This window comes from Lolium rigidum, chromosome 2, assembly GCF_022539505.1.
Source record: "Lolium rigidum isolate FL_2022 chromosome 2, APGP_CSIRO_Lrig_0.1, whole genome shotgun sequence".
Lineage (NCBI taxonomy): Eukaryota > Viridiplantae > Streptophyta > Magnoliopsida > Poales > Poaceae > Lolium > Lolium rigidum.
The window spans coordinates 95,072,739-95,085,692 of NC_061509.1; the positions used below are offsets into that span (position 1 = coordinate 95,072,739).

Genomic DNA, 12,954 nt, shown 5'->3' on the forward strand with positions numbered 1-12,954 from the left:
TCCAATGTTCATGATTATGAAACTAATCATCTATTAATCAACAAGCTAGTTAAGAGGCATACTAGGGACTCTTTGTTGTTTACATATCACACATGTATCAATGTTTCGGTTAATACAATTATAGCATGGTATATAAACATTTATCATAAACATAAAGATATATAATAACCACTTTTATTATTGCCTCTTGGGCATATCTCCAACAGATATTTTCGCTCATTCTTGATAATCATGTTGTGTAAACACATACAACAGTTCATCACCTCCCACATCCGATCTTTGGACCAAGTCAAAGCGGGGAACCGGACTACATCAAATCTCTGCTGGAAGACACCAAATGCACGCTCGACGTCCTTTCGGCAACCTTCTTGTTCCTTGGCAAACTACTGCTCCTTCGGGATGGCGGGGCTTGGGATAATCTTCACAAATGTTGCCCACTTTGGATAGATACCGTCTGCAAGATAGTATCCCTTGTTGTACTGCCGACCATTGATCACAAAGTTAATCGGAGGAGCATGACCCTCAACAAGCTTGGAGAAGATTGGCGAGCACTGCAAGACGTTGATGTCGTTGTTGGATCCCGGCATACCAAAGAAGGAGTGCCAAATTCAGAGATCATAGGTAGCCACTGCCTCAAGTATCACAGTGCAACCTTTTTTGTGACTCTTCTACATTTCCTGCCGAAGAAAGTCCATTTTTCATCCTTAAACTTTTCCCAAAGTTCACATTTCGTCCTAAATGTTTTGTTTGGTACAAATTGACCCCTAAACTTTGCCAACCATTTCAAATGCTAGTTCTGCTGGTTTTCTTGCACATATGAAAACTGCGGTGGAAAAGAACCCAGACAAGACTCGAATGGTGACACCCCTGGGTATAAAGCATCAACCGAACTGAAAATGAACACAGGGAAGAAAAAATTAAACAAAATAGAGCAAAATCAGCAAAATCAGACGCACCTGTCATTGTCGCTGACGAGCCTGGTTACACAAGCTGGAGGGACACCATGTGGCAGAGGAGCATGATGGCTGAGAGCGAGTGAAACGGAACGCCGCCAACCAGCCTGGTCACCTGAGAGCTGGTGCCGCATTAGCGGCACAAGGAGACCGGCATGCGTGATGTCATAGCGGAGGGACAGATCAGCAGACGAGCCAACGAAAATCAGCAGAACCATGTGTTTTTGTGGGTTAGTAAAGTTTAAGGTCTGTTCTGTACCAAATGAAACATTTAGGACCAAAAGTAAACTATAGTGAAAGTTTAAGGATGAAAAATGGACTTTCTTCTTTCTCGCCAGGAAAACGGACAGTTTAATGCATGCAGTCAATGCTTTCAAGCATCCCTGGAAATCCTCGAGCTTCATTGACAGTCTTAGTAGTGTCTTCGACAGTAGGTGATCTCAAGTAGATGTCCCCGAACAGTGCTATCACCGCCCTGCAGAACCGGTAGAAACAATCAAGGGCGGTGGACTCCGCCATCCGAAGATAGTCATGGTAGAATCACCAGGAGCTCCATATGCCAGCATCCTTATAGCCACCGTGCACTTTTGGAGGGCGGAGAACCCTGCCATACCGGTGCAATCCAACTTGCATCTGAAATAGGAGTCGTACTCTCGAAGGGCATACACAATTTTCAGGAAGAGCTTCCGGCTCATCCTGAAATGACGCCTAAAAACAGCCTCACCGTGCAATGGATCGTCGATGAAGTAGTCGGCGTAGAGCATGCAGTAGCCCTCCATTCGCTGCCTCGGTTTGCACTTCCGGCGACCTGGTGCCGACCCACCACGACGATCAATGGCCGACTCGGCGTACAAGCCGGACAGGCAAGCTAGGATCAGCATGTGCTCCTCGTCTTAGGCGGCGGCTGCCATTCTTCTTCAAAAATCTCGGCGAACATCTACTCCTCCTCCTCGTCGGAGTCCATGTCCGGCCAGGCAATTGGATGAACACCTGCTGAGCGTGTCGACGAGGCGCGACGCGAGGGAGCTTTTGGAGGGCGGAAAATACGCAGAAGGCAGAACGGGCGGCTGAATATAGGCTGCTGGGTGGAGGAACGGCAGAGTTGAGGCAACTAGCCGGCGGATTGGCGAGGGGTGGTGCCGGCGGCGATAGAGCAACGAGAGGGAGGGGGATTTGCGACGACAGAGTGGTGGAGTTCGTGTGTTCTCTCGCCGCCAGAGCAGGCCCATCCCCGCTTTTCTCTCGTCCGGAGTCCCCGAGCGCAGCCGGGGGGCGGGGATAACATGGACTCTCCGGATGGACGAAAGACCAAATCCGGGGGAAATCGAGGAGCCGGAGACACGGCTAGGGGCGAATAATACCGTCCGAATGTAAAAAAATAGTTGTGGAAGAGCTCGTTAGTGAGACGGCTGGAGATGCTCCAAGGCCACCCAGTTTCTCGCATGTGTTCTCTACTTCCATGTCATCGTTCATGCTCCGGCCACTGCCCGTAATCACACCCTAAGTTTTGGGGTGTGATTTAGCTTACCTCTACAAGTTTAGTGTTCGTTTGTAGTCCATTCATCTCATTAAAGACGTCTTAGATTCATCAGCCGCATATCCGAGATATAAAATGATGCGTTTTCGGTGAGATTTCACTGTTGCAGCCCCATCCAGTGCATTTTTTGTCCACATCTCGACATGACAGATGACGCTCCTCCTGTCAAAGAAAGCGGCGAGCGCAATTTTGAACTATCAACTTGTTCCATTTCTTTTGTATAATGTCACGTCATCTGGACTTATTCTCTAGATCCTTTTAGCAGCTAAAAAAACGATATAACGTGCGGACAGGAGACGAACATGCACTACTAAATTCGGCGAAACACCTCAGAGTTGCTTCTTTTGGTAGGCACTACTACGCTTGGGGGACAAAATGCAAAGATTAAACTAACGTAACAACAGGAGCAGTTCAGCTCTGCTCGTCAGTGCTGATGGAATCCGACGATATGTCGATTAAAATGGCAAAGGGCCCGGTGCGGGAAGCTCGGTGCCGTTCCCTGGTTGGTCCGGACGAAATTATATTCGGCCTTTCTCTTTCCTGATTTAGCTTGGCAAGAGCGACGCGTGACATGGACATCGTGTCATCGGCCGTTCGCGGGGGGTACGTGGCGACCAGCTGCGTCCGATGGTCCAGGCTATGTCAACTTGTCAAGCGTGGTTTCAACGTCGTCGATCGTTTCTATATGGATTGTTGTTTCATGCTAGATCTCACCGTATTTTTCTGAACTTGGATTTCTTGGAACCGGTAGGCTGGGGGAAAGATGCTACGCTCGCTGTTCCGTAATACTCACTCCACTGACAAGCACCGTTTGAGACATTGTCGTGATTCGCGGCAGACAGATTTAACTAGAACGTAAAATGCAACGCATTTTCATCTGTAACAATCATTCTTAACACTGTTTTATGTCTACGGAGGCCCGTTTCTGATCTATTTTCGCCCTCCTCTGAAGAGCAACTCAACTTGAACCACAATTTGGCGATACAAGAGATGATCATACATGTGTATCTCGGGCGGGGTGCCCGATACGTGTTTTCCGGTGCCCGTGGAGAGCCGAACAAATCTCTAAATCCGTATTAGAACCTGTTCATCTGTAGAAAGGTATTGGAGATTGCCGTGGGTGGCGAGAAGTGAGCGAATGGTGATGTTGTTGAACTCCTTGTCGTTATCGGTTTGTAAGGCGTGGATGGGGCGACCGAAGACGAAGGCGAAAAAGGCGGTGAGGGTGGCGGCAACATCTGATTTGCGGTGAAGGGGAAAAGTCCATACAAAATGCGAGTAATCATCAAGAATCACAAGATAATAATTAGAACCAGAATTACTCGGAACCGGCGAGGTCCAAACATCACTATGAATAAGTTGAAACGGAAAAGACGCAACTGTGGAGAAGAAGCTAAATGGAAGGCGAACATGTTTGCCTAGACGACATGCTTCACAAGAGTGGGCATCCATTTTATCCGTTTTATTACAAGTAAAGGAGAAGCCTTGCATCATTCAAACTTTGTAATATATAATCAAAATTGAATGAAAACCTTTATTTCGTGCACCAATATTCATTTGGGGGAGGCGTTTGGGGAAAGCGGCTGGGGAGCGACGTCTCCCAAACGCGCAGACGAAGAAAACACGTCCCCCAAAATCTCGATCCGGCGCGGTTTGGGGACGCTTTGGGGGACGCGACTGGAGATGCCCTTAGTCACGTCACGGCATCTAGAATTATGATTTAACCTCTTTTATACTAGCAACAAAACAACTAATCCAACGTGTGGACAAGGCACGCCCAGGGCTTACTAAATTCGGCGAAACACCTCAGAGTTGCTTCTTTTGGTAGGCACTAAGCTTGGGGGACAAAATGTAAAGATTGAACTAAACTAAGAGCAGGAGCAGTTCAGCTCTGCTCATCAGTGCTGATGGAATGATTAAAATGGCATGAGGGGCCGGTGAGGTAGCTCGGTGCCGCTCCCCGGTTGGTCCGGACGAATTGTATTTGGGCCTTTCTCTTTCCTGATTTGGCCTTGGGGAGAGCGACGTGCGATGCCACCATCGAGTCATCGGCCACTCCCGAGAGTACGTGGCGAACAACTGCGCCCGGTGGTCCAGGTTTTGTCAAGTGACAAGCGTAGCATCAACGTCGTCGATCGTTTCTACTATATGGATTGTTGTTTCAAGCTAGATCTGGCCGTAGTTTTCTGGCCTTGGATTCGTGGAACCATCGGGCGGGGGGAAAGATGCTAGGCTCGTTGCTCCGTGATACTCACTCCACTTACAAGTACCGTCTAAGATATTTTTTTTTTTTTGCAAGGAAAGAGGTTTCATTAATTAAACAGGGGGAATACAATCAGCCTTGATCGCGTCAGCGATTTCAGGCGGGTAGTTCTGTAGCCAAACACCAGACCGTTCATGTACTCTCCCTAACAAGGCGAGGCCATGGCTTGCACCATTGGCATCCCGACTTACCTTTTGTAAACCTACTTCTCTTTCCCTAATTCTATCACGAATCAAATTAATCCTCATAGCATGGCGTGACAAGTTCGGGGTTCCTTCCTTCGCGAGCATTAGTGCATCCGCGCTGTCAGACTCAAGGATGAAAGGACCTGGTTCCCAGGCCAGGCCTAGTGCCAGCCCTTCTTCCATAGTCTGCTATCTCCGCTTCAAGGGCGTCGGCACACCCATTCGGCTGCCCGCAAGCTGCAAAGACCACGGATCCGTCACTCCTCCTCATGATCATGCCCGTCCCCGCACGCCCATCCATCGAGAACGCCCCATCGACGTTTAACTTGGCAACTCCCTCATCGGTGGCCTCCACTTATCCTTCACATGAGGCCTTTTCTCGGCTGGTTTCCCACGCTTATCGAAACCTTTCAGCTTGGTCCACACTCTGTTTGCCCTTCTCTAGATCAACCACTACGTTTTGCTCGATCAACAATAGCGATTGTACATAGCTCATCAAAAACCGCTTTGAGGCTTCAATAGGAGCTGGTTGCTTCGATGTGTAAGCTCGTTATGTATGTGCCAAACTCTCCACATGGTCATAAGAAAGAACACCCTCCGATCAATGTCCGGGCGCTTGAGCGCATGCATAAACCAGTCCGGATTATGCTCAAAGAGCATCTCCTCCGTTGGCGGATCCCACACCTCACGCATAACGCTCCAAAGGCCGCGAGCATGTGGACACCGAATCATTGCATGGTAGGTTGTTTCATCAGCATTACCACATATTGTGCAAGTTGCAAATGTTTCCATCTTCCGGTGTGCCATATTAACTTGGGTGGCCGGCGCATTCCTCGCCAATTTCCAAGCGAAGATACGAACTTTGGGTGGTACTGGAGTTTGCCAAATCAACTTCCAGTCTGTACCGGTTCCCGGAGGGTTAGCACTTGTGGCCCGGCGTCCATCGGAGCGAAGTTGCTCCTCAAGGGCAAGCCGGTATGCACTTCCGACTGTGAACACACCAAATTTTCTCGGGTGCCGAGCCAGGAAATCATCCTCATTTCTGCCGGACGTATGGATCTTTAGAATTTCCTGCACATCAATGGGTAGAAACCAGCGTTGTAGCAGCTGCACATTCCATGTACCATCATGGTTCAGGAAATCTGAGACCCACCGAAGCCTGCATCTGCCTTTCTTACTGATCGGAAATAGATATGATTCTCTAGGAATCCACGGCGCTCGCCAGGCCCGGACGCTTGCGCCATTGCCAATCCTCCAAACAATTCCTTTTTTGACTAGCTCCAGGCCATATTCGATGGCTCGCCATGTAGACGAAGCGTTGCCGGCGAATACTGTATCCGTAAGCATGCCATTGGGATAATATTTTGCCTTCAAGACCTGGGCACATAGGGTATTTGGCTGTTGTAGGAGGCGCCATGCCTGGCGTGCGAGTAAGGCCTGGTTAAACAAACGCATATCCTTAAACCCAATGCCACCTTGGTCCTTCGGCCTCAACATGCTGTCCCATGATATCCAGTGGGTCTTTCGCTTTCCATTCTCCGCACCCCACCAAAAGTCCCGAATCATCTTTGTCAGTTCATCAAGGAGCCCAAAAGGGAGCTTAAATATTCCCATGACATAGACAGGGATAGCTTGCGCTACCGCCTTAATTAGCACTTCCTTACCCCCTTGAGACAGATAAATTTCGCCCCACTGGAGGAGGCATTTTAGCAATTTCTCTTGCAAGCTCTTAAACTTCCCTTTGTTCATTCTTCCTTCAGGCGTTGGTAGCCCAAGGTACTTTGTTTCGAAAGTTTCTTGGGTCACCTGTAGGACTTGCTTAACCGCAGTCCTGTCTTCCTGTCGACAAGAGTCACCAAACATGATAGAGCATTTATTTGGGTTAACCAGTTGTCCTGTGCTTCTCGCATAAGAGTCCAGAACCATGTGTATGCGTTCAGCTTCCTCCATATTGGCCCGAAAGAAGAGTAGGCTATCATCAGCAAACAGGAGATGGGACACTCCTGGTGCACGTCTACAGACCCTTAGTGGTCGAATCTGCTGTTCCTGTACTTCCTTTTGCAACAAGGCCGAGAGACCAAAAGATATTGACGTGATTCGTCACAGGCAGCTTTACCTATGGTTTGAAATGCAACGTAATTTCATCTGTAACAATCATCTTGACTCTGTTTCCTCTTAAAAATAGATACAAATACACACCAAAAGTATGTCTACATACAACCGTGTATAAACAAACATGAGCTACTTATTTTAGAATTGAGGGAGTACTATCAAACTATGGAGACCCGTTCCTGGTCTACTACCGCCCTCCTCCTAACATTGTGGTACACGTGGACTTCTAACATGATCAAAGATTTCCTTTGTAAAAGATCTACTGCGTCCGATCCATAATAAGTATCGGGAATTTAGTATAAAAGTCTTTGTACTAAGTTCTTGATATTTTTTATAGATTGGAGAGAGTATACTTCTAACATTTTTCGTGGGAAGGAGGACGTAATACTCCATACGTTGTTTTAAAAAAACGTGTTATTTCAGTCAACATAACGTGGATTGCTGTGCTAAGAGTGTGTGCGGTAGAGATGAAAAAGCACAATGTATCTACCTGTCCATTTTTTTTTTTTGACATGATCTACATGTCCAGTTACGTGCAAGGAATTTGCGTGTTTGGAGATCTGCTGGACATGGAGGTTTAGGCCCAATTTAACCATCGGTACGGCAGCGGCACGAACTAAGCCTCGAAGGCCCACAACTTTTAGGCTGGAAACAAAATACAAAAACGAAAAATTAATATGGCTTCGCCCGGGTTTGAACCGGAGACCTTCAGTGTGTTAGACTGACGTGATAACCAACTACACCACGAAACCGTCGTGCTAAGTAATTTCTCGTAGCCTAATTAGCATTGACCGTATCATTAAGAAAACTGAAACAAAGGAGGACAAAGGCATATAAATGTCGACAGGAGGGAACGATGTAATGTTGTTAGCTTCTAAGTAGAGTTTTCTTATTTAAAGCTGACATATTTCTTACTTTTCATGTAAAGAGGGAGAAAATATCTCGTTTGAGTAAAAAGTCCATGAAATGTGAGGTCTCCCCAACGAGAAACCGTTGTGGCATGCATAGGTTTAAGTTGACATCATTTTCATGTCATTATATGCTAGGAACTGAACATGTAAACGGAGTTTCCAACACATTCAGCAAATGGGCAGGGCGTTCAGATTCTGGAGAGACCTTCATATCGGACTTGCATTAATTTTCTAGCTTCGCATATTTTTTGAGTTGTACTATTGAAATGTCTTCGTTTTTCTGTATGGTTTTTGACAATTTTTCTTACCAACTAAACTCATAACAAAGTCGTTTGAGTACAATAATCTTCGCAATTAATCGCATCAACCAAAAAAGAGAGTGCCGTATACAGGCCATAACCAACCATCCAAACGACTGTTATATGAGTGCACACTTCGAACCTGTAGCTCCATTATTCCAGTAGGAACATAACAAGTGAGTTGCTCGGCTTATCTATTGAAACCCGCAAACAAAATTCGGAAACCAGGTAATAGAGTTGGTCCTCGAGTGGACTTGTCGGTTAGCACTGTAAAAATCTGCAAATGAGGATGGGAGTCAGGTTGATGCACGACTTCTGCTTTTGTGCACTGTCCCTGCATCCAAAGGGTTACTTATCAAATGAACCACTGTACGTTGGTTACTTAGCAAATAAATCTAGACATATTCAAGTAATTTAGATCGGAATAAAACTGAAAGTCATTGTTTTGCCGTCAATAGCAAATGAACCACTGTACGTTGGTGGCATACATGAAAAATAAGAAGCTACTTGTTCAACAAAATGTGGCCTGAAATTTCTTTTAAAAAACTAGAACTATAGTTGTTTGTGCCAATCATAGCTTTTAAAAGCTCCTTAGAATTCTCTAATACTCCATCCTTTTAATATTATAAGATGTTTTAGATTTCTCTGAAAATGCATGTGTCTAGACGCGTTTCAGTATGTCTGTTAACACATTTTGGTCCACATCTAGTGTATTGACTGATGTGCTACTTTGATCTGTCCGGCCATGACCTGGGTTGTGTGCCCCGACCCAATTCCACATGTTTGTTCTTTACAGTAAGTTTCGCACCTGCAACTGCTGTGATTCTTTGACTTCTTTTTACTGGAACTATGTCTAATATGTCGTTGCATTTTGTTTTCATGTTCTGATCTTTTTCCAGATTGATGAGCTGCTAGGTTATTTGGTGCACCAAGGCTAACAACTTAATATCTCCTAATAATATTAATGTTAGTTCTGAAATGGAGTGTATATATGCCAATAGACGCAGAGATCTGAAACCAGGCATGTATGCTTGGACTGTTTGACTTTTGGTTTTGCAACTCTCTTTTTCTCCTTTATCCTGTAAAACTAAGCTAAATTTTATGCTTGGCTGTAGATTCTATGGAAGATATCCAAACATGGGTACATGATGCATTGTTTTAAGTTTAATTAAAGCTCTGAAATTTGTTCAGAATGTATATTTTATGCCAGTAAGTAGGTGTTCTTCTCAGTAAACTCTGAAAGGAGATTGATTAATGCGGAGAATATAATTGATAAATATTATTTGTGACTTCTTTCTATATTTTACTGCTCTATTCCATTCACCTCTACTGTACATCCCATATAGAATGACGTTGCTGGTTCTCCAATCTCCAGTAGCTCCAATTACTTACAGTTATCATGCATGGATGCAGGTTGAAAGAAAAACGAGCTTAACCATTCTTTTCTGGGTTTCTTTGCACCTACAAGCTTCCTGCACTTGATGAAAATGGAGAGCCAACTATAGAAACGAGGAACACAGTGTCTCATGTTCACGTCCTAAATATTTTTCATTGCTTTTTCATTTCTCACGGATAATCCATACAGTTTTGTTATTGCAGAGTTTTCCTCTTAAAAGATATACCAGACAGAGTGTCCATCTTGATTTGCGAACTATATAATGCTTGATGTATTTATGTATGCTGATCTTATCTTAGATGACATGTTTCCTATCTAGACGTTGCTGTCATAAGTTTCTACATGTATTTTGATCCAAAAAATTGTCACTGGTACGAAAAGAGTAGAAACTTATATCTGAAATCTATTATATAGGAACAAATCCAAATTCAGGCAGTCAACTTGGACTTCTTACGTCTACTGCCTACGGACGTTTGGTGCTTAGGCTACTAGGAGGAGATGGTTTAGTTTAGATTATGGCATGACTATTTCACGTATACTTTCTATCTGATTTATGTTTATGGGATTGTCCCCAGCCCCTCTAACCGGTTTGCTCAACAACAACAGCTTGCAATTTCAATATAATTAATCTTTCCTTTGCCTAATTTATTTTTTCTTTATGCCACGGTCCACTAAGGAAATGTTTCAACGGTTTAAGCCCACTGGAAATACAGTTTAGGATGACTGTTGCTTATCATGGATGAGGTGTGTTAAGGTGATTGGCAAGTACTACCGAGTACTACTCAGCACTACCGCTGTGATTAATTATGTCCGTCCGATCAGAGAATTTAATTATGCATTTTAAATTAACGTTCCAGGGGTATTATGGTAAATTCGTAGGCAACCGTCCCACGTCGCACGACCGAATCCAGAGCTCCCGGATCAGAATCCCCGCCACTCCCCAACCTCTGCCTCACGGCGGCGACAAATCCTGGCCGCCACCGAACCCCTACGGCGAGGGCGCAGGATCTAGCCCATCCCCTCTGTAGTCCCTTCCCTCTGCAGCTCTCCTCTCCCCACGCGCGGTCCCGTGGACGGCGGCGGCGGCGGCTGCGCTCCGATCTTCCGCCTCAAACGGCCAGCGCTGTATCCGCAGAGCCGCTCCGATAGCACCTACACCTACACCAGGCCCGCTCAACTTCTGGTATGATTAATGTTGTTGATTCTAATTTTCGTGAAAATTTGTTCGCCTATAGTACTCCTCTGTAGTACCCATGCTTGAATTTGTTTAAGGCTCGTATACATTAGTGTACCCGTGTTCGTCTGTAGTACTGGAGACTTAAACAAATTATTGAGTAATATCCTTGGAGAGGTGGAGTATCGCCTGCTGGAGTCTGTATATGAGTATACACTATATCATAAAGACCAACGAATCTCACGGATCTTTTGAGTAGTCTACTTAAAGCTCCATTGCTAAATATGGCTAGTTGCACGTGAGATAACTGAACCAAAATTTTGGCGTGCGATATTGCTTCACTGTATTTGGCAGCACTCTAGTTTTTCTTGTCAAATCTTGACAAACCTGCAGAGAGCAGTGTCATCAGTCTTTTGATGCAAGCTCATAGGAAGGAATCATCCAGTGGGGGTCACAAGGAATGCATGAGGTATGGTCCGGTGCTGCCACAAACGGCGGAACTTGATTCTGGAGAATTGGAAAAGGTTCTAGATCCTATGCATGAGGTGCACCGAAGAAAAGGCTGAAGCCAAAGAAGCATAGAAGATGGAACACAAAATACTGCTATTGCAGGGTGGAGGGTCACAATCGGCATAAATGCGCTGTGTTGGTGTATTACTTTGCCACTGTCATCATGATTCTCAGAATTGGGAGGTACCATCATGTTTATTACTTTGCCACTGTCATCATGATTCTCAGAATTGGGAGGTACCATCCCTGTACTAATTATTTTGCAATGCTATATTACAGTTCCCTGTTGGCTGTATCCATTGTCAGCTGAAGCAAACGGCTCTGGGCGAAGGCTGTGTTGGTGCTACAGCGGCGGGCTACTCTGCTGCTATCTTGGAGTACCTGACTGCTGAAGTTCTGGAGCTGGCTGGGAACGCGAGCAAGGATCTGAAGGTGAAGCGTATCACCCATCACCATCTTCAGCTGGCCATCCATGGAGATGAAGAGCTGGATACCCTCATCAAGGGTACCATTGCTAGTGGGGGTGTGATCCCGCACATCCACATGTCCCTGATCAAAGTTATCCGTCCAGTTGTCTTGAAGTAACACAGGACATTTGCTATTTCTGTAAGGAGTGTGAGAATCCTTGTAAGAGTGATGACATCTCCTAGGCACGAAAGTGACTTGTTAATATGCCCAGCCTCCTTCAATCTGCCCCTGTGTTTCTGGCTTGCAACCCTCTCACTTCCCGCAAGATCTACCAAATGCATACAGCTGCAGCATCCTGACATGTTCTTCGCATTTACATGGACAATCAAGATATTGCAAGAAAACATAGAAAATCAGTAGCAGCAAATACTGAAAGGGCATCAAATAACAATGATCACTAGCTAGGCAGATAATGCTCATGCATACCTGGGATCGACTGCTTCCATCGTACATTGTTGTTGGTCCAGAAGCATGGTGCTTTTCATTCAACAACACCAAATTCATAACATCAGAAGGGGACTGAACTGAGCACATCTTTGCATCTGGGATGTTGAACAAACCATTGGTTGAAGTCTAGCTGTCACTGGGCTTGCAGAGGGAAGAGCACGCAGGAAGTCAAATCCTGGGCCCCAACAGGTGATGCCATACAAGGAACTATGAAGCTCACAGGGAGTGGCTGTCAAGGGTAGTTTCAGGCGAGCTGCTCTTATAGTATGTGACAATTTAGACAGTCATGTTCTTCAATTTATGGCTATACTTAAGTTCTGCCATTTTCTCATATTGCTAGTAAACTTGTAATTTTAAGTTCTAACCGATCTGTAGAGTCTGTTAGCTTTAATCTTGATTCATGTATCTGCATTTAGTTTGTAGATTATCTACATGTAGCTAGGTGTGTTTTCGTAGTAGTATGTTGCAGTCCGGCAAGGTGTTACGTGCGATGCGTACGAAGCCGGTGGAGTTTCAGCGAGGTGCACATGGCGAGATGCCGGCATGGTCGTGTGATGCGGCGTGTGCGGCGAGATGCCAATAGCAGCGTGAAGCTGCTGTGCAGGTGCTATTGGGAACGAGCTGCAACAAGCCGAGTGAATCGGTCGTAGAGTCTGTTATCCAGCTAGGTGCATGTGTATGTGCGGCTGAGTCTGTTAG

At 45.6% G+C, this 12,954-nt stretch overlaps 1 protein-coding gene and 1 non-coding gene across 2 annotated transcripts; one reads left to right on the forward strand and one right to left on the reverse strand.

Annotated features, from left to right (window-relative positions):
* Positions 1–7,728: 7,728 nt before the first annotated feature.
* TRNAV-AAC lies at positions 7,729–7,802 on the reverse strand. The gene has a single exon. It is a non-coding gene; the product is annotated as a tRNA-Val (tRNA).
* A 1,203-nt stretch (positions 7,803–9,005) lies between these two features.
* Positions 9,006–12,517, forward strand: LOC124689979 (histone H2A.V-like). Its single transcript, XM_047223430.1, has 4 exons — positions 9,006–9,041; positions 9,160–9,183; positions 10,669–10,839; positions 11,620–12,517. The coding sequence occupies exons 1-4, from the start codon at positions 9,006–9,008 to the stop codon at positions 11,923–11,925; spliced, it is 537 nt and encodes a 178-aa protein (XP_047079386.1). The 3' UTR covers positions 11,926–12,517.
* Positions 12,518–12,954: the final 437 nt, after the last annotated feature.